The 25,163-nt window shown below is 42.7% G+C and overlaps 2 protein-coding genes across 2 annotated transcripts in view; one reads left to right on the top strand and one right to left on the bottom strand.

The window, feature by feature from the left end:
• The window catches only part of nt5dc1 (5'-nucleotidase domain containing 1), a 434,656-nt gene that overhangs the window by 104,526 nt on the left and 304,967 nt on the right, over positions 1 to 25,163 (bottom strand). Inside the window, exon 7 of the mRNA XM_078399640.1 lies at positions 2,132 to 2,306. Within this exon, the coding sequence (XP_078255766.1) occupies positions 2,132 to 2,306 (175 nt within the window). The remainder of the gene's footprint in view (positions 1 to 2,131; positions 2,307 to 25,163) is intronic.
• LOC144593817 (uncharacterized) overlaps positions 23,525 to 25,163 on the top strand; it is a 174,952-nt gene continuing 173,313 nt past the window's right edge. Inside the window, exon 1 of the mRNA XM_078399936.1 lies at positions 23,525 to 24,186. Coding sequence (XP_078256062.1) covers positions 23,525 to 24,186 — 662 coding nt within the window. The remainder of the gene's footprint in view (positions 24,187 to 25,163) is intronic.

Raw genomic sequence — 25,163 nt, 5'->3', positions numbered from 1 at the left:
AGCTTCTCTTAAGCTATTTCCCTTTCTAAAGAATCAAACGTTTCTGAACATTTTTTCACAAACAGAAATGTCTGAAATGTCTTAAGGTTCTCTCAATGCCATGAGGACTGATCCCAAATCCCAGAAGCTATGAGACAGCTGCTCCACCAACTGTGTCATTGTGTAGCCTTATTCATGAAAGATACGCTGAAGTAAATTGATAAGATGTACGCAGAAAGCAGGAAGTTTGGTTTATGGAGAAACATAACAAGTTAAAGAATTTAGAAAGCATCAGAAAAAAATATGGGCTGTAAAGGATTGGATCAGCTTCTATAGACAATAGACAATAGGTGCAGGAGTAGGCCATTCGACCCTTCGAGCCAGCATCACCATTCAATGTGATCATGGCTGATCATTCTCAATCAATACCCCGTTCCTGCCTACTCCCCATACCCCCTAACTCCGCTATCCTTAAGAGCTCTATCTAGCTCTCTCTTGAATGCATTCAGAGAATTAGCCTCCACTGCCTTCTGAGGCAGAGAATTCCACTGCTTCTACTGCTTTTGAACAATTAAACATATATGGAAGATTAAAAATATTTTGGTAAAATATAAAGAGTTCATGAAACAATAATTATCTCCAAACTATTATATAGATTTGAATGCTTAAGAATAAAAAAAGAATGTGGCTTAGATATAAACACATACTGAAGTTCCAAGAAAGATGACTGTGATAGATTGGGCATGAAATATAACTCATGTGTTGAATAATCTTTAGTGATATTGCACCTTTGTTTTATTTACGTGGGACTCTCACTGGACTGGTGATGATGATCATTTCTACACAAACAATTTGTGTAACTTCTCTGACTGATAATTATGCTTAGGCCTATGAAGTTCTACTCTCTAAAACCTGGGTAATAACTCTGCATGTACATTTCATACAAGTAATATACTAAACAAACTTTCAGTGCCATTCTGTCAAACCGTTCTGTGCCATTTTCAAATTTGGTTCAGATTACAAAAGTTTAATATTTCAGCACTATGTCATCTGGTCTAAGGTTCTGGGAGATGGTTCCAGGAATGTGATTCAAGTGGAAGGTTTTTTATTGTTCAAAAATATCTGCATCGATATGAAAGCCTTGCTTGATGAAATAAAATTTGGCATTTGGGCAGAATTGAGTGAGAGCCTCATTCAAAACAGGAAACTGACAATAACCTTTAAATAATTTTGACTTTGAAATTGTCGCTCTGCTTTCCTCATTCATTCTCTTGATGAATGCCATATGGAATAGTTGGAGATAACAGAATGGCTTTTTAAGTGAGGATATTGTTATCAACATCAGTTGGGTAAAGGCATGCTTTGTAAAGTTTTTAAATACTCCTTGTCACAATGTTACTTAATCTCTGATTATTTAAAGTATGGTGTTAGTTTTCATATTTTTTAATATTTTAAAATAAAGTGGGCAATGGAAATAAAGAAAATGAACTGAAAATTCAATTATCAACTATTTTGGGGATTGTCAAGAACAATGGAAATTAGTGATGAATTGACCCAATTAGTCACTCAATACTAAGGCTGTACAGTGAGATTACTTTGATGGATCACTGGATCACTGGTATTTGGTGAGATTACTTCGATGGTGGGATCTGGTGAGATTACTTCGATGGTGGGATCTGGTGAATTATTTCGATGGATCATTGTCAAGAAGGCATAGCTGATGCAAAGTTCAGCAAATCAGCTGAATCTGTGCCATTACCAGCTAAGGTTTGTGTTCACTGGATTGGAAGTTCTCAGGGGTGCACCACTGTAGCAAAGTTCTTATGCTGCTTCGCAGGGAAGTGGAGACCTAACAGTGGAGGTCTCTACAGAAGTAAACATGTGAGATTTCTACAAATAACACCCGTGAAAGGGGAGAAGGGAGGAACGGGTACTGATTGTGGATGATCAGCCATGATCACGGTGAATGGCGGTGCTGGATTGAAGGGCCGAATGGCCTACTCCTGCACCTATTGTCTATTGAAAAAGCATCTTCTGTGAATATGAAACTGTCAGTGCTTAGTACCTAACAGAAAAATCTAAATTATGATTTTAATGTAACTCCAAGTATGTTGTCTCTGACAATTAGACTGTGATGGGCTTCTGTACTCACCCTAGAATGTGCTCACAGAGCAGTCTGCAGTAGTCACTGTGTGAGCTGGTGATCAGGAGTAGCACTTTTCCAGCATTCTTCAGTCTCCTCAGCCAATCTTTCACAGATTCAGAGCAACGGAGTAAATATTTCCCTGGATCCTTTTTCACTGATGGAAAATATATTCCGGAGTCTTCTGTTTTAATAAAAAAAGAAAATAAATGAGTTAGAGCAACCTATTAAATGATACGTTGCAATGATTTTCAAAACATGCAACTCCAATTAACTTAATTGGATGGTCAAAATGTACTTTATATTTGGCAGGTAATTTTGACACTTAATGAAAATATGGTTTCTACCCAAAGCCAAGAATTTTAACACTAGGTGTTTTTATTTAACGCGGTAGAGTTGCTGCTTTACAGCGAATGCAGCGCCGGAGACTCAGGTTCGATCCTGACTACGGGTGCTGCACTGTAAGGAGTTTGTACGTTCTCCCCGTGACCTGCGTGGGTTTTCTCCGAGATCTTCGGTTTCCTCCCACACTCCAAAGATGTACAGGTATGTAGGTTAATTGGCTGGGTAAATGTAAAAATTGTCCCTAGTGGGTGTAGGATAGTGTTAATGTACGGGGATCACTGGGCGGCACGGACTTGGAGGGCCGAAAAGGCCTGTTTCCGGCTGTAGATATATGATATGATATGATGATACTGACAGCTTAAGGTCTCATCAAAGGTGTTTATTCACAAAATGCTGGAGTAACTCAGAAGATCAGGCAGCATCTCAAGAGGGAAGGAATGGGTGACGTTTCGGGTCGAGACCCTTCTTCAGACTGAATTCAGACTTAATGTGTCATTGTCACTGGTCTTTCATCATTAATCAGATATGGCTACAGACAAACAAGCTCATCAGCAAGTTACACCTCAAGGACAAAGTTAATCCTCCAGAGAGTTTGATTTCAAGAGAGACCATAAGGAGTCACATGTTGAAGTTTTGAGGCTTGTCTTTTGTTTATTTTTGACTAAACACACAGAAAGAAATTGGCAGTTTTCACAATTGACATTCACGTCTGCAAATTAAACATCCTGTTCCCCGTTGTTCAGATTAGTGCTCCTTTACATACCAATTCTAGTCAGGCAGTACATAGTTTGCATTGGTTAGGCTTGTGTATTCATGCTGCTGCCACTGTGGTGAAAATTAAATTAGTGGGGAAAATTAGAGCACATGATATTGGGGGTAGGGTATTGACATGGATAGAAAATTGGTTGGCAGACAGGAAGCAAAGAGTAGGGATTAACGGGTCCCTTTCAGAATGGCAGGCAGTAACTAGTGGGGTGCCGCAAGGCTCGGTGCTGGGACCACAGCTATTTATAATATACATTAATGATTTAGATGAAGGAATTAAAAGTAACATTAGCAAATTTGCAGATGACACAAAGCTGGTGGCAATGTGAACTGTGAAGAGGATGCTATGAGGATGCAGGGTGACTTGGACAGGTTGGGTGAGTGGGCAGATGCAGTATAATGTCGATAAATGCGAGGTTATCCACTTTGGTGGCAAGAACAGGAAGGCAGATTATTATCTGAATGTTTAGGAAAGAACGGTAGATGCTGGTTTAAATCTAAGGTAGACACAAAATGCTGGAGGAACTCAGTGGGTCAGGCTGCATCTCTGGAGAGAAGGAATGACGTTTTGGGTCGCGATCCTTCTGTCTGAAGAAGGGTCAGTCTGAAGAAGGGTCTCGACCCGAAATGTCACACATTCCTTCTCTCCAGAGATGCTGCCTGACCCGCTGAGTTACTCCAGCATTTTGTGTCCATTATGTGAATGTTGTCATGTTAGGAAAAGGGGAAGTACATCAAAACCTGGGTGTCCTTGCACATCAGTCACTGAAAGTAAGCATGCAGGTACAGCAGGCAGTGAAGAAAGCTAATGGTATGTTGGCCTTCATAACGAGAGGACTTGAGTATTGGAGCAAAGAGGTCCTTCTGCAGTTGTACAGGGCCCTGGTGAGACCACACCTGGAGTAATATGTGCAGTTTTGGTCTCCTAATTTGAGGAAGGACATTCTTGCTATTGAGGGAGTGCAGTGTAGGGTCACGAGGTTAATTCCCAGAATGGCGTGAATGTCATATGATGAAAGAATGGAGCGACTGGGCTTATGTTCACAGGAATTTAGAAGGATGAGAGGGGATCTTATGGAAACATATAAAATTATTAAGGGATTGGACTATATGCAGGAAACATGTTGCCCATGTTGGGGGAGTCCAGAACCAGGGGCCACAGTTTAAGAATAAGGGGTAGGCCATTTGGAACTGAGATGAGGAAAAACTTTTCAGACAGAGAGTTGTGAATTTGTGGATTTTTTTGCCTCAGAAGGCAGTGGAGGATGATTCACTGGAGAGAGTTAGATAGAGCTCTTAGGGCCAGCGGAATCAAGGGACATGGGGAGAAGGCAGAAAGTGTTGGGGTCTTGTGACTTTGCCGGTCCGGTGGATGAGGTACTCAGTGGGTTCTCGACGTATGCTGGCTTCAACCGGTCGACGGATACAGTGTCAGTTTTTCCGTTCCGACAGATCACAAAACGTTTGGGTAGGCGTTGGATGACTTGGTAAGGGCCATCGTATGCTTGCTGAAGACACGGCGTCATGTCAGACCAAAACAAGTGTGCAGCGTTGGAGGTCACCCGGCAGGTCACCATTGCAGGTGTTCGTCATGTCGGTTTTGGCCTGGGTAGCTGCATAGTTCGACGTAATTGATCAACATATCTGCTTGGATCATAGGATCTGTCTGTGGGGATTGGTTCGACAAATCCACAGGGCAGCTTCAGAGTTGTGCCGTAAACCATTTCCGCCGACGAACATCCTAGGTCTGCTTTCACCACCGTACGAATGCCAAGCAGAACCAGAGGCAACTGTTCATTCCAGTGCGTGTGTCTCCTCCAGCTGCCAGAGCGGCTTTCAACTGGCGATGGAACCGTTCAATCAGGCCGTTCACTTGTGGATGTTACGCAGTTAATTCAGATCCGGTTCTTACCCAAGAGGTTGGTTAGTGTTTGAAACAGCGCAGACTCAAATTGCGGTCCTCGGTCTGTTGTGATCGTACTTGGGACCCCAAAGACTGAAATCCATATCCCCTAAAATATTGATGACTGGGATAGCATCTTGCCATCTCGTGAACCGGTCTTCACAAGTGAGCAGATACGTATAGTTTATTGTCGGTGGGAGTGGGCCGACCAAGTCCAGGTGCACATGCTTGAAACGGCACAAGAAACTCACCGAAAAGGGTCCTAGTGTGCCTGGAGATCTTGGATCGTTGACACGGTAGATAAGTCTTCGCCCATCATCCAACATCACGTTCGGAGATTAATATTATCATAGCCTTCTTGCCCGGATGTGATAAGTTGTGCAGCGTGCTGAAAACTTCTCGACACATTGGCCTAGGCCTTGGTTTGCCAGTGGAAGTGTCACTTATGATGGTTTCTCTTGTGTCACCGATAGGTACATCTTCCAATTTTAGGGCTGTATGCGTCCGGTGGTAATGGATAAGATCGGGATCAGTATGCTGCGCGTGAGCCATGGCATAAAAATCAATGAGTGTGGCCGCGCTCAGCCCATCTACCTCCAGTATTGATAGGGCATCGGCAACCGGATTTGCTTATCCTTGAATGTGCCTGATGTCACTGGAGAATTGTAGAACAAAGTCCAAGTGGTGGATTTCCCGCGGTGAATAGCTCCCCGCACTTGTAGGAGTAATGTATGTGAGCGGTTGGTGATCCGTATAAATAGTGGAGTATTGGAACTGGCTTGAGTGATGGAGTGACCTGCTCCTGCTACTATTTTCTATGATTGCATTTTCTCTATGTTCTTCCACAACCGAAAGTACTTGAATATTTATAACCAATTTAATATATGCATTGGGAAGCTAATACATAATATTTTATTACTTTGATCAAACTTCGGGAAATCCGTCCTAGTTAAGATATTGTTCAAACTAGTTATTGTAGCCTACACTGTAAAAGCAAAGCCTAAGTATTTGAAATATTCATATAGAAACAAACCTTTTATATAAATATATAGAAATGACAATATGGTCCAACCAGACTTTGGGGCTGCACTGTAAACATTATTGTGCAGGACAGCATACCACGTATCAATAAAAACAAAGATTCCTGCAGCACTTCTTGGCTGCAAATACGGTTTCAAATTCCGTATATAAATGACTCCATTTGGTTGTGATTTAGGCTCCCAATCTGTCAGACTGTGGCTTTCTCATTTCTTCTAAAATGTCTAAGTGAGTCAGTTGGCTAGCATTCAAACCAACAGTTTTCCAAAGTATTCACTTGTGCAATCAGCAGTAGCAGCAGCAATCAGCAGTAGCAGCAGCAATCAGCAGTAGCAGCAGCAGCAATCAGCAGTAGCAGCAGCAGCAATCAGCAGTAGCAGCCAGCAGCAATCAGCAAGCAGCAGCAGCAAGCAGCAAGCAGCAAGCAGCAGCAAGCAGCAGCAGCACTAGCACTAGCACCAAGCTGTGTTGCTTGGGAAGTAGTGTGTGGGGATTGTGTGGGGATTGTAAGGAGTAAGACCTGTGTGATCTCCCGAACTAGTTTCGATCGCCTTGCTTGGGGTTGGAGAGGAATTTCCCGGATTTTTTCCCAAATTGGCCTGGGTTTTTTATCCGGTTTTTCGCCTCTCCCAGGAGATCACTCAGTTCTTTTGGGTGGGCGGTTGGAGCGGTTGGAGTAGCGGCCGGGCGGTAGGTTTAGTAACTGAGCGCGGGGCTTTGTTTGGAGAGTATGACTGCCAGGGCAGTTTTTTGTTCTGGGTGTCAGATGTGGGGAATCTGGGAGTCTGATAGTCTTCCAGACATCCACATCTGCGCCAGGTGTGACGAGATGGGGCTCCTAAGGGACCGTATTAGGAACCTGGAGCGGCAGATTGATGACCTCCGTCTGATCAGGGAGAGTGAGGAGGTTATAGATAGGAGTTACAGGGAGGTGGTCACTCCTAGACCACGGGAGGTAGACAAGTGGGTCACTGTTAGGGGGGGCAAGGAACAGAGGCAGGGACTAGGGAGTACCCCGGTGGCTGTACCCCTTGGAAATAAGTACTCCTGTTTAAGTACTGTTGGGGGGGACAGCCTACCTGGGGGCAGCGACGGTGCCCGGGCCTCTGGCAAGGAGTCCGGCCCTGTTGCTCAGAAGGGTAGGGAAAGGAAGAGGAGAGCAGTAGTAATAGGGGACTCTATAGTGAGGGGGTCAGATAGGCGTTTCTGTGGACGCAGTCGGGAGACCCGGATGGTGGTTTGCCTCCCTGGTGCCGGTGTCCGGGATGTGTCTGAGCGTGTCCAGGATATCCTGAAAGGGGAGGGAGAGGAGCCAGATGGTACATATAGGTACCAACAATATAGGTAGGATAAGGGAAGAGGTCCTGAAAGGAGAATTCAGGGGGCTAGGAAGAGAGTTAAAAAAAAGGACTTCCAAAGTAATAATCTCAGGCTTACTGCCTGTGCCACGCGATAGTGAGAATAGGAATGGAGTGAGGTGGAGGATAAATACGTGGCTGAGGAACTGGTGCAGGGAGCAGGGTTTCAAGTTTCTGGATCATTGGGACCTCTTCTGGGGGAAGTATGACCTGTACAAAAAGGACGGGTTGCATCTGAACCCGAGGGGAACCAATATCCTGGCGGGGAGATTTGCTAAAATAACTGCGGAGACTTTAAACTAGTACGGTTGGGGGGAGGGACTCAAACACAGATAGCTAATAGGCAGTGTGTGAGGCAGGAGGCAGAAAAGGGAAACACTCAGACCCAATATGTAGGAGAGAAAGAAGGGAAAAGAAATAAACTGAGAATAAGAAATGATGGGTCCCTTAAATGTGTATATTTTAATGCTAGGAGCATTGTAAGAAAGGTGGATGAGCTTAGAGCCTGGATTGACATCTGGAAGTATGATGTTGTGGCGATCAGTGAAACATGGTTGCAGGAGGGTTGCGATTGGCAATTAAATATTCCAGGATTTCATTGTTTCAGATGTGATAGAATCGGAGGGGCAAGAGGTGGGGGTGTTGCATTGCTTGTCAGGGAGGATATCACAGCAGTGCTTTGGCAGGACAGACTAGAAGGCTCGATTAAGGAGGCTGTTTGGGTGGAACTCAGAAATGAGAAAGGTTTAGCAACACTTATAGGGGTGTATTATAGACCGCCAAATAGGGAACGAGAATTGGAAGAGCAAATATGTAAGGAGATAGCAGATATTAGTAGTAAGCACAGAGTGGTGATTGTGGGTGATTTCAATTTTCCGTATATAGACTGGGAATCACATTCTGTTAAAGGGCTGGATGGTTTGGAGTTTGTAAAATGTGTGCAGGATAGTTTTTTGCAGCAATACGTAGAGGTGCCTACCAGAGAAGGGGCAGTGTTGGACCTCCTGTTAGGAAATGAGATGGGTCAGGTGACGGAGGTATGTGTTGAGGAGCACTTTGGGTCTAGTGATCATAATGCCATTAGTTTCAATATCATTATGGAGAAGGTCAAATCTGGACCAAGGGTTGAGATTTTGGATTGGAGAAAGGCTAATTTTGAGGAGATGAGAAAGGATTTAAAAGGAGTGAAATGGAAATTGTTGTTTTATGAAAAGGATATAATAGAGAAATGGAGGATATTTAAAGGTGAAATTTTGAGAGTACAGAGTCTTTATGTCCCTGTTCGGTGGAAAGGAAAGAATAATAATTTGAAAGAGCCATGGTTTTCCAGGGAAATTGGACACTTGGTTCGGAAAAAGAGGGAGATATACAATAAATATAAGCGGCAGGGAGTAAATGAGGTTCTTGAGGAATATAAAGAATGTAAAAGGAATCTTAAAAAGGAAATTAGAAAAGCGAAAAAAAGATATGAGGCTGCTTTGGCAAGTAATGTAAAAGTAAACCCCAAGGGGTTCTACAGATATGTCAATAGCAAAAGGATAGTGAGGGATAAAATTGGTCCATTAGAGAGTCAGAGTGGACAGCTATGTGCTGAGCTGGAAGAAATGGGGGAGATATTAAACAATTTCTTTTCTTCGGTATTTACCGAGGAGAAGGATATTGAATTATGTGAGGTAAGCGAAACAAGTAGAGTAGTGATGGAAATTAGGAGGATTAAAGAAGAGGAGGTACGGACACTTTTGAAGAATATAAAAGTGGATAAGTCTCCAGGTCCTGATAGGATATTCCCTAGGACATTGAGGGAAGTTAGTGCAGAAATAGCAGGGGCTATGACGGAAATATTTCAAACGTCATTAGAAACAGGGATGGTGCCGGAAGATTGGCGCATTGCGCATGTTGTGCCTTTGTTTAAAAAAGGTTCTAAAAGTAAACCTAGCAATTATAGACCTATTAGTTTGACGTCTGTGGTGGGAAAATTAATGGAAAAGATACTTAGGGACAATATATATAATTATTTGGATAATCAAGGCCTGATTAGAAACAGTCAACATGGATTTGTGCCTGGAAGGTCATGTTTGACTAATCTTCTTGAATTTTTTGAAGAGGTTACCAGGGAAATTGATAAGGGCAAGGCTGTGGATGTTGTCTATATGGACTTCAGTAAGGCATTTGACAAGGTTCCACATGGAAGGTTGATTAAGAAGGTTAAATCGTTGGGTATTAATAGTGAAGTTGCAAGATGGATTCAACAATGGCTGAATGGGAGATACCAGAGGGTAACGGTTGACAATTGTATGTCAGGTTGGAGGCCAGTGTCTAGTGGAGTGCCCCAAGGATCTGTGTTGGGTCCACTGTTGTTTGTCATTTACATTAATGATCTGGATGATGGTGTGGCAAATTGGATTAGTAAATATGCAGATGATACTAAGATAGGTGGAGTAGTTGATAGTGAGGTAGATTTTCAAAGTCTACAGAGAGACTTGGGCCTTTTGGAAGGGTGGGCTGAAAGATGGCAGATGGAGTTTAATGCTGATAAGTGTGAGGTGCTGCATTTTGGTAGGACAAATCAAAATAGGACGTACAGGGTAAATGGTAGGGAATTGAGGAATGCAGTGGAACAGAGGGATCTGGGAATAACTGTGCATTGTTCCCTGAAGGTGGAATCTCATGTGGATAGGGTGGTGAAGAAGGCATTTGGTATGCTTGCCTTTATAAATCAGAGCATCGAGTATAGAAGTTGGGATGTAATGTTGAAATTGTACAGGGCATTGGTGAGGCCAAATCTGGAGTATGGTGTGCAGTTCTGGTCGCCAAATTATAGGAAGGATGTCGACAAAATGGAGAGGGTACAGAGGAGATTTACTAGAATGTTGCCTGGGTTTCAGCACTTAGGCTACAGAGAGAGGTTGAACAGGTTGGGTCTTTATTCTTTGGAGCGTAGAAGGTTGAGGGGGGACTTGATAGAGGTTTTTAAAATTTTGAGAGGGACGGACAGAGTTGACGTGGGTAGGCTTTTCCCTTTGAGAGTGGGGAAGATTCCAACAAGGGGACATAGCTTCAGAATTGAGGGACAAAGGTTTAGGGGTAACATGAGGGGGAACTTCTTTACTCAGAGGGTTGTGGCTGTATGGAATGGGCTTCCGGTGGAAGTGGTGGAGGCTGGCTCGATTTTATTATTTAAGAGTAAATTGGATAGGTATATGGATAGGAGGGGATTGGAGGGTTATGGTCTGAGTGCAGGTAGATGAGACTAGGTCAGGGAGAATGGTCGGCGTGGACTGGTAGGGCCGGACAGGCCTGTTTCCATGCTGTAGTTGTTATATGTTATATGTTTTGTTATAATATGGTTCTGATAATGAGGTTCAACAAACATTGTTTAACTAGTCAGCACAAATAAGGCGTTATAAGATATCCATTTTCCTTTAGCATTTTCCCTCTCTGGGATCACAAATCCTTTTTTCCATGTTATTTTCTTCTGCTTCTTATGGAAGATCAAGCATCTCTCCGATTAAGTGGGTAGATGGTTAATCTTGTTTTAATCCTAAATCAATATTGTTCACAAGTAAAGGGGTATAGAAGAATAGCAAGAACAATAATACGTTCTATAAACATTAGTTTCTATTCTTCCTTCCACTCTTAAGGTGTTTTCGCAGGCTGGGAATACAACTGAACGGGCAACATCTGCCCTCCCTCGAGAAGCTATTTTAACACACATATACTCAAATACACAAATATTTTCCAGCAGGAAGCACTGGTTAGCAATCACAGATGTGAATTCTTGGCAATTGTTGTTTCCCCCATAGTGTATGGAGTTTCAGGCCAATTATTGCAGGGCAATTACTGTCTGGTGTAAAAACAGCTAAGTGAACACTGACTACGCAGCAGACACACACTTGCGCTAGTTTACGCTGGCCGCCAGAGTACCCAGTAGCCGAATATTATACACAAAGTTGCTGATAGAAATCATTGAATAGTACAGTATGGAAACAGGCCATTAGGCTCAACTCATCCATGCTGACCAGTGTGCACCCATCTGTATTAATCCCATCACTCGGCCTCAATGCCTAAATGAATCAAGGGTTCATCTGGATCAATCTTAAATGCGTAGAGCAACCCCGTTTCAACCCCTCACTCCAGGAGACTTCAAGGCCTTTTAGTTCCCACTAGCACCACTTTTCATGGAGCTCAAATTTGTGCAAGTCGCAGGTGGTTTATAATTTATCACAATGATAATCTTTAACTCGAAATAAAACATAACTAGATTCTGCTTATATACAGGGCATTCTGTACTCCAACAGCTAAATCACTAATGATCTTATTTTGCAGTTGTCATAACAATACTACATTTCAAAACTTCGTCACATTTTGGATGCCCACATGGGCTAAGTTTAATATAGAAATGCTGAAGTTGTTGCCAGCAACATAACAAAAGTTCAGGTATTTTACGAACTGTTCTCGTGTAAAATCCCCCCAAATTATACATTTTGTTGCACGGGTTCTATGTTAGTTTTTCATGGTGTACTTATTATAATTATTGCTCACAAAACATAATGGTTCTAATCAACACATTCTATGATCGTATACTGTAATTTCTTCACAGAAATGTTTAAAAATACAACAAATTAAAAAATAACATTACAATTTTAACACCTTGAGTAGTTTATATTTCAGCTACTAACTTAATCTTATGTTCAGAGACAGGTGAATTTATAATGGGAAACAAAGAAATGGCAGAACAGTTAAACGAGTACTTTGGTTCTGTCTTCACTAAGGAAGATACCATATAATATAACCATATAACCATATAACAACTACAGCACGGAAACAGGCCCGTTCGGCCCTTCCAGTCCACGCCGACCACTCTCCCTGACCTAGCTAGTCTCATCTACCTGCACTCAGACCATAACCCTCTAATCCCCTCTTATCCATATACCTATCCAATTTACTCTTAAATAATAAAATCGAGCCAGCCTCCACCACTTCCACCGGAAGCCCATTCCATACAGCCACCACCCTCTGAGTAAAGAAGTTACCCCTCATGTTACCCCTAAACTTTTGTCCCTCAATTCTGAAGCTATGTCCCCTTGTTGGAATCTTCCCCACTCTCAAAGGGAAAAGCCTACCCACGTCAACTCTGTCCGTCCCTCTCAAAATTTTAAAAACCTCTATCAAGTCCCCCTCAACCTTCTACGCTCCAAAGAATAAAGACCCAACCTGTTCAACCTCTCTCTGTAGCTTAAGTGCTGAAACCCAGGCAACATTCTAGTAAATCTCCTCTGTACCCTCTCCATTTTGTCGACATCTTTCCTATAATTTGGCGACCAGAACTGCACACCATACTCCAGATTCGGCCTCACCAATGCCCTGTACAATTTCAACATCACATCCCAACTTCTATACTCGATGCTCTGATTTATAAACAATCTCCCAGAAATACTAAGGGACCGAGGATCTAGTGGGAGGTAGGAACTGAAGGGAATCCACATTAGTCAGGAAATGGTGTTAGGTAGACTGTTGGGACTGAAGGCAAATAAATCCCCAGAACCTGATGGTCTGCATCCCAGAGCACTCAGGAGGTGGCCCCAGAAATAGTGGATGCATTGGTGATCATTTTCCAATGTTCTCTCAACTCTGGATCAGTTTCTGTGGACTGGAGGGTAGCCAATGTAATCCCACTTTTTAAGAAAGGAGGGAGAGAGAAAACAGGGAATTATAGACCAGTTAGCCTTACATCGGTAATGGGAAAGATGCTCAAGTCAATTGTTAAAGATGTTTTAGCAGCGCATTTGGAAAGTAGTGACAGGATCGGTCAAAGTCAGCATGGATTTTTGAAGGGGAAATCATGCTTGATTTTAGATGATCACTGATCACCCATGATCATATTGAATGGCAGTGCTGGCTCGAAGGGCCGAATGACCTACTCCTGCACCTATTTTTCTATGTTTCTATGTTTATTTTTCTATTTTATTTAACAATTTGTTAAATGCAGATTTTGTTAATTACTCCAAAATTACCAGAATTTTAATTTTCCTCTTTTTTGTTTCGGTGATGATTTTAGATTATACTTTTTATGTGACCAACACAAACTAGTGGAAATATATTTTTCCAATTCACAAGATCCCACATTTAAAAAAAATCCATTATACCTCCTCTACTAAGTTTCTTTCCATTAACGAAAACTGTTCTAGTTTCTCCAATCTATTCTCACACCTAAGCCTTTCAACTCTCTTGTCCTTATGAATATTTGTGACACATTCACCAAATTCTCTTGAACTACTTCATTTTAAAGAAAGCACCACAAGAAACACATCAACTACAGGGATGTAGCATCAAAACTATTTTATCTCCAGCTTATGATGGAATTCTACTGTATTTATATGGACCCAAGGAATGCAGATGTGGAATCAGGAGCAAAACACAAAGTGCTGGAGGAAATCAGCAGATCAGGCAGCATCTGAAATACTGCCTGTACATTCCCTCTGCACCTGCTGAGTTTGTGTGTTGTACTATAATTTTGATTCATGGTCAAATAAAGCTTTCATTTTGCATTATTTCATAGAAATTGTGTATTATTGTGGTCATTTTTCACAAGTGTTACGGCAAAATCACAATATCGGCAAGTCAGGTGTAACTGACGTCCATTCACTGAAGTACTCCATGCCCTCCGCGGCATCACCTGTACAGTATTCTGGCTCAGTCTGATCAGTGCACTTTCACATAACAATAGGCATCTTCATAAAATACAGCCAGAATACCTCCTTTGTACATTTAATAAAATTCACATTGTTAAAACATCCATTGACAATATTTTGGGAATCAACTTTAGCCAGAAATGTTAACTGAATTAACCACACTGTTTAGTTTAGTTTAGTTTTGAGATACAGCGCGGAAACAGGCCTTTCGGCCCACCGGATCCGCACCGACCAGCGATCCCCACATACTAACACTATCCCACACACACTAGGGACATTTTATAATTATACCAAGCCAAATAACCTACAAACCTGTTCGTCTTTGGAGTGTGGGAAGAAAACGGAGATCCCAGAGAAAACCCACGCAGGTCATGGGGAGAATGTGTAAACTCTGTACAGACAAGCACCCATAGTCGGGATCGAACCCGGGTCTCTGGCGTTGTGAGGCAGCAACTCTACCGCTGCGCCCATGTGCCGCTCGGGTATATAAAATAAACAAAATTAAACAAAACTAAAACCTGATATTCTGTGGGGACTGATTCACCTCCTGATTCTCCAAAAGCATTTCTTGTAGAGGATCAGATGGAGAATTGCACCCCAGATTCTTCAATGTCACTCTCCAAACATCTGCCTGGAAGGGTACAGGCAAAGGAACCATGGTCATGGCAATACCACCTCCTGAAGATTACTGTCCATTCACTTTATAAATGACTTATATATGACTGCCTTTGAATGTTGATGGGTCAAAATCCAGTTCCAATGAAGGGTCTCCAGCCTGAAATGTAAAGTCTGCTTCTCTTTCCACAAGTCTACCCGACCTGCTGAGTTTCTGGCACTTTTTGTTTTTGATTCAGCTCTTGGAGTAGTTTCAGCACAGGATGGCAGAGGTTCAAGAAGATGTCTTGCCATCATCTTCTCAAGGGGAATTAGAGACACATGTGAAACGTTGGCCTCGTTGGAGATACTTATATATCATGAAAGAGCAAAATTAACAATGAAAACTTTATTTGATTGCCACGAACATCTGATCTGCGAAGGTTCCTTGAGATGCAAATGTTGGACAGCTGCAGTCAATTTTAGATTTGAAACTGATTTTTAAATTAAATTCTAAATCCTCACCAGTTGGATTGAATATAAATGCCAGATACCACAATGAGCCGCGTCGCTAGTGCCCTGCGTTATTCCTCTTAAGTAACTTTAGCTAGTATGAAAGATTAACTATATACAATTGCAGCTCCCCACAGTGGTGCAAACGTAAACTTCAAGTGCATGTCTACAGTATGTTTGCAATCGTGTTCGTTGATAAAAAAATTGTAAAAACTCAGAACAGTTGCACACTCCATTCACAACCAATCCCCATGCAATCATTACAGGGCTATTTATTGGCGCTTCATATTCCATTTGACTAGCTTACATCCCAATGGTACGAATATTGAATTCTCCAATGCTATGTAATGACCCTTTTCTTCCCCACTCTTTCCAATATTCTCCCCTCCCCATGCACACCCATTTCCCCACTATCTCTCACCACTCCAGTCACGCTGCTCCTTCCCCACCACCACCCCTTGTATCAGTTCATCAAATCCCTGAGGCCCATATTTTTTATATGCCCTCTTTCCCCTTCCTCCCGTCCATTCCACTCATCTGGCAATCAGCCCCCCACCCGTCCTCCTCATCACTATCCACTTATAATTTGCAAGGCTAAGCCTTAACATAAAGGTTTCTGACACCAGGACAAGGATTGAAATCAGGAAAAAAAATTCTATTCTTTCTAAGGCTTGCAGCAGAAATTGCCCAAGGTTGCCTGCCATTCAGCCACCTAATGCATTCTTGATGCTGTGAAAGAATCTGTTATTTCTCGCAGCCGGTTTACACTCATTTTGGGTGGGTCACCTCACTTTATAATTTCTCTGTTTCCAGTGCTGCAGCCCGGCAGTCTTGTCTTTCGCACATTGCCAGCTTTGAGTGCTTGTCAAAGGCTCAACTGCCTTCCCTTGCTTTAGACTTTAGAGATACAGCGCGGAAACAGGCCCTTCGGCCCACCGAATCAGCGCCGACCAGCGATCACCCCGCACACTAACAATATCCTACACACGAGGGACAATTTACAATATTCACCAAGGCGAATTACCCTACAAACCTGTACATCTTTGGAGCATGGGAGGAAACTGGAGCACTCAGAGAAAACCCACGCGGTTACAGGGAGAACGAGCATACCCCATACAGTCAACACTTGTTGTCAGGATCGAACCTGGCTGTCTAGGGCTGTAAGGCAGCAACTCTACCACTCCGCTACTTTGCGGCCCTTGCTCTCATTCTGTTTTTAAAAGCTTTTGGTCTCCCAGACCGATAATAATATACAGTGTATTCAAAATTATAAAACTGTAAGAGGTGTCTTATTCAAATGATAAACAAATGAAACCAAAAAGCCTTGGGCTGCTGTTGCTGGAGATTGAAATGGCAGTGCTCGATAGACAAGGCTGGTCAGGCTGTTTTAGAATCGGAACAGAGAAGTTAACATTTTGAATTTGTACTTCTTGTAACCAAGCCAATGTCTGAAATATGAACTCTCTTGTTTTCCATCTAGAAGGCTTTTCACCTACTGCCCCACAATGGTACGTTGCCTAAGGGTTCCAGCTGAATATTGGCAACATATTCCATACTTCTGAGGGGACCTGCCTGATCCTGGCAACAAATTCATTCTGCCCCTATTCTGAGCTGCAAACACATACACCAATCCCACCCCCACACAATGTGCAAACCTCCCACTGAAATCTGGCATGATTGGAGAACACAAGTGTTCAATATAACTGCCTTCTTTCAAGCCTCAAATGTGATTGCCAACAAGCACATCTGAGTACACACAGAGACCCTCAACTTCAGAGACTGAAATGCTTGAGATGTATAGCTCTTCTACAAATAAATATCAAATGCCTACAGCATTTTTGTGAAGATAAGTCCTGCCAAAAAATCCAGTTTTGCACAGTATTATGTGGGACCTGCATCTAGATAAAGCTTGTTTTTTTTTTTGTGGTGCGAATCAATTCATCTTTAAAGACCATTTATCAAACCTCATGAAGAATTAGTAATTTGGGATTCTAGAGGATAGTCTAAATGGATATCAGGGAAAATGTACACAAAAATGTATTGGTATTCTAAAAGAGTTAATAGCACTAGTTGAAAATTTTAATGGCATTGTCAGTCAGCAGAGGAGGAGATATAAATCGCTCTCCTACCATTCACTTGCTATCACCGTATCTACCAACTCTTGGGTCCCAACCCCTAGTCACAACCCCTTTCTCCAAAACCCATGGCAAGATAATCAACAGCACATTGTATGGAAAGAGGTACAAGTATAGTTTCAAATGTCAGATGACATTTAGTGTACAAATACTGAAAGTAAATTTCACAACTACCATGCTAACTAATGCAACTAACATCTCTTGTAAAAATGATTTAGTGTGTTAAATAGCACTTATCTGGCAGGACCAACTTGCTGTTTCTGGTCAGCAAATGGTTACCACATGTGTGATTAAAACATTTGGTTTTAGGGAAATTAAAGCCTGGGAAAATAACAGAAGAAAATGTTTGGCAGAAAAAGTGCTTCCAGGTAATGGACTGTGCACTGACATTCCATCTTTACTGAACTTTGATTTCGGAATGACACCTGGTCCATTAGCGCATTTAACCTCGTCAATGCTTGTGTTGTTTTAAGACTGATTTGTTTTCTGAGACGATGTGTCAGCTGCCTCACTTGTAGCATCATTGCCTCACAGTCAAGACACACTCAGGGAATGTTGCACATTGCTGGTATTGCTGTCACTGTCAGTGAGACAGTAAACTGAACCCTTCTTAGTTTGTTTAGATAGGCATTAAAGAAAAGCACACGCAGACAACAAAAATAACCATTTGTATTTATAGGTTCCTTTGATAGCAGAAAAAGGCCCCTAATGTATCTTAAGACATTATTTAAAAAAATATGAACACTGAGAAGCAGAGAGGTCACTTCCTAGGGAATGTAGATTTAAGTGGTAGATAAACCGGAGGAGAGTTCAGTAAAAAATAACATGTGGAGGAAATCTGGAGATACCAGAAAAAAGTGGGCTTGAGGTCAAAGCCCTTATTGCATTCAACTGAACCCTTGAAGACACATGACCTATGGAGCTGGAAAGCAGGATGAATGTAAAAGTCAATTTAGACTAACTTGGAGATGATGAGTTGTACAACCTCTCTCCGTGCTATGAATCCATGTGATACAGTGGAGGAGCTTACAAAGCTTGATCAAAGATATAGCTTACAAATGGTCATAAGGAGGGAGATGAAGAGGTCCATGGAGTAAGTTCCAGAGTATACAGCCCAGCAGTGACAACTGTTGTGTTTTAGTAAATTAACAAGTTGGCACCAAAGAACACATGAATATTTTTTTTTAGAGGGTGTTTTGGTCGTAGAAGAGTGTTGGTACATGCACCAAGAAAATTCTCTGCTGATTTATGTAGAATCTTTCAGTCATCAAAACTGCAAACAAGATCTCAACTGCAATGAGCATGCAGCACTTTGTTGATAATGCATATTGGCGTCATCTAGTTTATATGTTAGAATATTAATCATTTGTGCGAATTAAATAACAGATTGATCCAACTTGGTACAAAAGGATATAACTACCAAGACAGAAAACAAATCCTAATCTATTTTTCTGTAATGAATGACTTTCTTTATGCTTCTCCCTGCTTTATCTGGCAGTGTTAACACATTTAAGTTAAACCAAAATTGTTAGCATGTTTTGTCCTAAACACCTACCTTTAGGGAAACCTAAACCTAATTAATGCAAACATTCTTAGAGTAGAGATGCTGAGGTTTTCAAGAATTATTTCCTGTCTCCCAAAAATTGACAGAATGAGTCTATAACCTTGATATTACAGCTCCTTGCCCTTATTATTTGAGGGTCATGGGCATCGATGCAGGAGAGCTCATGTTGCCTGGTCTGTAGTATGACTTTCTGGAGAGAAGTTCTGGTGGAACGGACATACCAATCATCTCAAAGGTTCTCCTTTACCAGTATGTGGATTCATTACCCTGGCCTCAGTCAAACTTCCCGACACTGCAATTGACCTGTACAAATATAAATGTCAGTATATTCTGACTCTTTAATACCCGCATAGAATTAGACAACTGTATGGCTTGTTCACTCTCAGAATTAATTATCTTTTACTCCCAAATTCTATTCTTTAGTCTTTGTTAGGGGAAAATGTTTTCAATCCAAATGAATGAAAGAATAACAAAAAAAAGATAGACACAAAATGCTGGAGTAACTCTGTGGATAACAAAGTTGCCAAACAAAACCAAAAACAAAAAACAAAACTTATTGTAAGGGAGTGCCAATGCAACTACCCATACGTTCCAGTGGTGAATAGCAAAATGAATACCCAGCGTAGTTTTCAGAGGCCATTATCCATTTTTGAAAACTTACACCATGGTGTGAAAGCAGCAACCTAGTTAATCTACATTGATCAGAGACAAGTCTCAGCTTCATCAATATCCATCTGTTTTAGCCATTAGGCCGCAATAAATTGTAGAATAAGCGATCACAGACCCTTCATGGCCACAAATACTTTCCTTGGTTTACTTCTCTATTGAGGCAGTGTGTCAGTGTGAGGTGGTATCTTCGAGTGAAGCCTTACCATTGGCAACCCAGAGTGTCAGTGTGAAGTAGTATCCTGGTAAAAAAACCATTGTACATAGAAAGCACAATGCCATCCCTTTAGCTCAGCCAAATATGTTCAGTTGAAGATAATGTACTGTAGAATTCTATAGTAATGTCCATCCACATAATAAACAATCCATTAAAGATTGGATAACATCAGAAGCCAGTAAAGTCCCGAAAGTATCTTAGTTTAAACAAAGTAATCATGAAACTGAACTGTAATTATGTATGAAATAGTAATACGTTTAAGAAAATATATCGGTGTCTCAGGCCTTCTCCTGTTACTTTCCTTGTTTATCTTCATTCGACTTTCATCTTTTCGCTCAACTTCGCTTGCATGAAGATCTTTAGTGATGTGTTTTTACTACTGGTATGGTTTATTATCGTCATGTGTGAAGAGATGCACTAGGCAAATCATACCATACATGAGTATTTCAGGTAGCACAAAAAATAATTAAGGAACAGTGCAGAACATAGCGACAGAGAAAATGATGATAAAAAAAATGCAAGGGCCACAATAGGGTAGAATGGAAAATTGAGAATTGATCCTGAGCATATGAGAAGGTTGTTCAAGAGTCTGATAGCAGCAGAGTAGAAACTGTTCTGGCGTCTCTATGACACTGTCTTCTTTATCCATTCTTCCATATAGAAAATAAGCAAATAATTGATGTCAGTAATGTTTTTCTAGAAAGATTCTTTTTATTAATTATGCACTAAGATCATGAAAAAAATCACCTTCCCTGCTTCAGGACACGGTTCCAAACACACTGGGAAGTTTGCTACTAATTTGTGCATTGGAGAAGATTATATATTTGTTTTTCTACGTTCCTTAGTGTACTAAAGCAAAAACCAAAAGGGCAATATGAAGTCACTTGTTGATGCCACGAATATTGTCCCAATCACAGCCATTTCTTATCTCTTTCCACCCAACATATATGTCTTTGATTGTGCCTTCTATTTATTTTTCAAATAGCTCACATAATCATAGCCATTTTCTTATCTCATCAAATGCCAAATGAGCTGTTCGAAATATCATGGATTCCACAAATCTCATGTTATTTTTGAAAATTGTTGTTAGCTTGACAGCCCAAGGAAATGGCTTCTCAAAACTAACCTTCAATTCTTTTCAGAATCTTATATTTGGAATGAGAACACCTCTCTGCAAAACAGTTACTGTATTGCACTGACTCTAGGACAAGTTTATTCTTCCATGAAGATGGAACTTCCCTCCACATTTATGTTTGATTATTAATCTTCCTTAATTCCTACCCTGTGTAGGAAAGAACTGCAGATGTTGGTTTAAATTGAAGATAGACACAAAATGCTGGAGTAACTCTGAAGAAAGGTCTCGACCCGAAACATCACCCACTCCTTCTCTCCAGAGATGCTGCCTGCCTGTCCCGCTGAGTTACTCCAGCTTTTTGTTTCTATCTTTAATTCCTACCCTGCTCTTCTCTCCCTCGTCCTTCCCACCATGCATTTTGAGGGTCTTTCCAATCTATTGAGTTCAGACACTGATTGGGACAAATTTCATCTTCAGAACAAGTTATTTCTGGCATTAAAAACTGTCTCTCCCCTGACTTTGTTGGAATTGAAAACCAGGCAGATCTTAAATGAGCGGAAAGATTCACAATTGCTTGGTCATCCAATCTAATCAAACCCTACTTGGGTGGATTTGAACAGCTCTGTCAATGAGACTCATCTGCAAAAGTAGATAACTGTGCACCGTAAATTAATGACCCAATTGTCCCACCTCCCCATCTCTCAATTGGCAGCATAATGGCACAGCTGGTAAAAGGCTTAAAAAAAATTTCAACAGTTGTTTCCGTGTTATCCTTGTTACATTGCATTCACAGCAGATTTTAAATAGGCAAGCATTTTGGTAAACTTATTTGGCAGAATTATTTATCATGACAAACACCGCACCTCTGACCTGTCTTATGAAATCATAATGTTAATCGGGGCTTTTAATTTTGCACAGCAGACCCATTTCATTTGATCTATTTAAGTTTGATTCACATCCAGCCACAAGGTGGCAGTGAAACACAAGTAATGATCAGGAGCAATTACTATTCCCCAGGTGGTTTTTCAAGACACACCATATCAGTCAACCACAGAGCTCCAGTTGAATGCTAAGCTCTGTTTCATCTGATTTGCCTTATCGTTGAAGTTCAAGGCCTTTTATTTATAATTCCTGGGAGTTGAAAGGAGATTTATTGCAGGAGTTTCTGTGGACCACATTTAGCTGTTTATAACATATTGCTACATTTGGGCTGGTGATCAACCCGGCTAAATGCCAGTTCGGCCTCCGAACAATCAATTTCCTGGGCCACCGGGTGACGCGGCATGGCGCGGTACCCTTACCAGACAAGGTGGAGGCCATTTGCCGGTTTCCACAACCATCCACAGTGCGGGGCCTGCAGGAGTTTGCGGGCATGGTTCAATTCTACCACCGATTTGTGCCGGCGGCGGAGAGAATACTGCGGCCCTTATTCCATCTGTTGTCAGGCAAGCGGCGGGACGTGCAGTGGTCCGACGTCACCGTGGCGGCATTTGAGGGGGCGAAAGAAGCATTGGCTCGGGCGACGATGTTAGTGCATCCGCGTGTCGACGCCCCTACAGCACTAACCGTGGATGCCTCGGACTCTGCGGTCGGTGGCATATTAGAACAATTTTTTGACGGACACTGGCAACCTCTTGCCTTTTTCAGCTGCCAGCTTACTTCGGCGGAATGTAAATATAGCACATTCGACCGGGAGCTGCTTGCTTTACATCTGGCAGTTAGACATTTTCGGTATTTCCTGGAGGGCCGAAACTTCATCGCTTTTACCGACCATAAGCCCCTTACCTTTGCTTTTGCCAAGGTTGCGGATCCTTGGTCCGTTCGGCAGCAGTGCCAACTCACGGCGATCTCGGAGTTTACCACGGACATCCGCCACATCGCCGGGAAAAGTAATCGGGTCGCAGACGCCTTGTCTCGCCCGGCGGTGATAGCCGCTCTCGACATGGTTTCAGGAATTGATTATTCTGTTTTAGCGGCAGCACAGCTGGCAGACGAGGAGATGAAGGCATACCGAACTGCCATCACGGGTCTGGTGCTCGAAGACATTCCTTTGGACCCCGCCGGTATCACCGTCCTATGTGACATTTCCACAGGACAGCCGCGGCCTGTTGTTCCGGCAGCCTGGCGTCGTCGGGTTTTCGATGCCATTCATACTTTGGCCCATCCATCTATTCGCACGACAGAGGAATTGGTTGCTTCAAAATTGGTGGCATGGTTTGCGAAAGCTGGTCAGGCATTGGGCCCGGACATGTATTGCATATCAAACGTTGAAGGTTCAAGGCATCGCAGTGCCTCGCCGGCGTTTCGACCATATCCACGTAGATATCGTGGGGCCGCTGCCTCCGTCCCGTGGCATCTCGCACCTGCTTACGGTAGTGGACCGCTTCACGCGGTGGCCCGAGGCCATCCCAGTCATTGATACCTCAGCCTTGTCCTGCGCACGTGCCTTAGTAGCTAATTGGATTGCTCGTTTCGGGATACCGTCTGATATCACGTCCGACCGGGGTGCCCAGTTCACGTCGGAACTGTGGTCTGCAATGGCTCGCCTATTGGGAGCTCAGCTTCACCACTCAACGGCTTACCACCACCAGTCCAATGGGTTGTTGGAACGTTTCCACCGCCGTCTTAAGGATGCTTTAAAAACACGCCTCACCGGTCCCGGCTGGATGGACGGGTTGCCGTGGGTCCTGTTGGAAATTCGCACTGCCCCTACAGAAGACCTGCAGTCTTCATCGGCGGAATTGGTTTACGGTTTTCCGCTCACCGTGCCCGGAGAATTTATTCCGAACACCGGTGACCCCCAGGAGTCATCATCCGCCATGTTGGTCCGTCTGCGGGAAAGGATTGGCGCCCTGGCTCCTGTCCCAACATCCCGGCATGGGATCACCGCATCGTATGTGCCTCCGGCTCTTGCCAACAGCTCGTACGTTTTTCTTTGGCACGACGCACACAGGTCGCCCTTGCAGCACCCATATGAAGGTCCTTTTCGGGTGCTGAAGCATCGGCCCACGACTTTTGTATTGGACATGGGGGGTCGGCAAGAGACGGTATTGGTGGCCCGTTTAAAACCGGCCCATTTGGACCTGAGCGAGCCAGTACGAGAGGCCCAGCCCCGTCGTTGGGGGCGTCCTCCATCTCGGGTCCAACCTAATTTGCCCTTACAGGGCAGGACTCGTTTGCACGGGAACATGCGTACAAGGTCCGGCCGCCTCATCCGGCTGCCCGACCGTTTCTGCGCCTCTGGTTCTGGGGGGGGGGTCATGTAGCGGCCCCTGGTGGTGGGCCACACACAGTACATAACCTTTGGCTCGTGAGAGGCTCGTGAGAGGTCACGAGGAGTCCAAGAGCAGGAGATAAGAGAGTTGGGAAGGAGGGTGCGACACACGGAATAAAGTGGTGTTGGATAACTCAGTGTGCTGCCTCATTCTTGGACGGACAGCTCCATGACGCCACAATCTCTTTAAAATATTCCTGAACTTCCAATGCTCTGTGCTATTGAGATATGGTACCCTTTAACTCAAATTTTACTACTTCACTAAGCTATAGCACTCAGGTATACATGATAACTGGAATCTATCAATAGGAACTAACAGCGGCGTCATTCAGAAACTCATTTGACAATCAAGCAGTTGTTTTCTGAATGAGAAATTGTGTTAGACAAATTTTTCAGAGTTCTTTGAGGACATAGCTAGTCTTATGGATATAGGGGAACCAATAGACAGTATATATTTCAAATTCCAGAAGATATTTTTTCTCATAGAAAGGCATGGATCCTTGCAATTCTTTGCAATTGGAGTTGTAGATAGAGACTTTCTCAAATTTGAACTATGATATATGGGGTGAATGCAGGAAGGTGGTGTTGAGGGCAAGATTAGTTGAACTGTAATTTTTGTGAATGATAAAGCAAATTCGAGAGCAAATTGGCATACCAATTGGCAAAAGAACCACTGTTTCTTATTAGCTATCACTACGGTAAGAAACCCCTGCTTTTTAAAATTGACTGTGTTACTGGCATCCAGTACACCTGGCTGGAAGGGACTGAGGAATAAGCAGACAGAAGAGGGTTGGCAGTGAAGGATGCTCCTCAATGAAATTAGGAGAACTTTGCTAAACATCTTGACTGCACATTCAATGAAATATCTTTCAAGCTATATCCAGTTCATGGCATTTCGCAAC

This window comes from Rhinoraja longicauda, chromosome 5 (genome assembly GCF_053455715.1).
Source record: "Rhinoraja longicauda isolate Sanriku21f chromosome 5, sRhiLon1.1, whole genome shotgun sequence".
Classification (NCBI taxonomy): Eukaryota; Metazoa; Chordata; class Chondrichthyes; order Rajiformes; family Arhynchobatidae; genus Rhinoraja; species Rhinoraja longicauda.
Note: the sequence above shows the minus strand (reverse complement) of the source record. Positions and strands in the feature narration are given on the sequence as shown.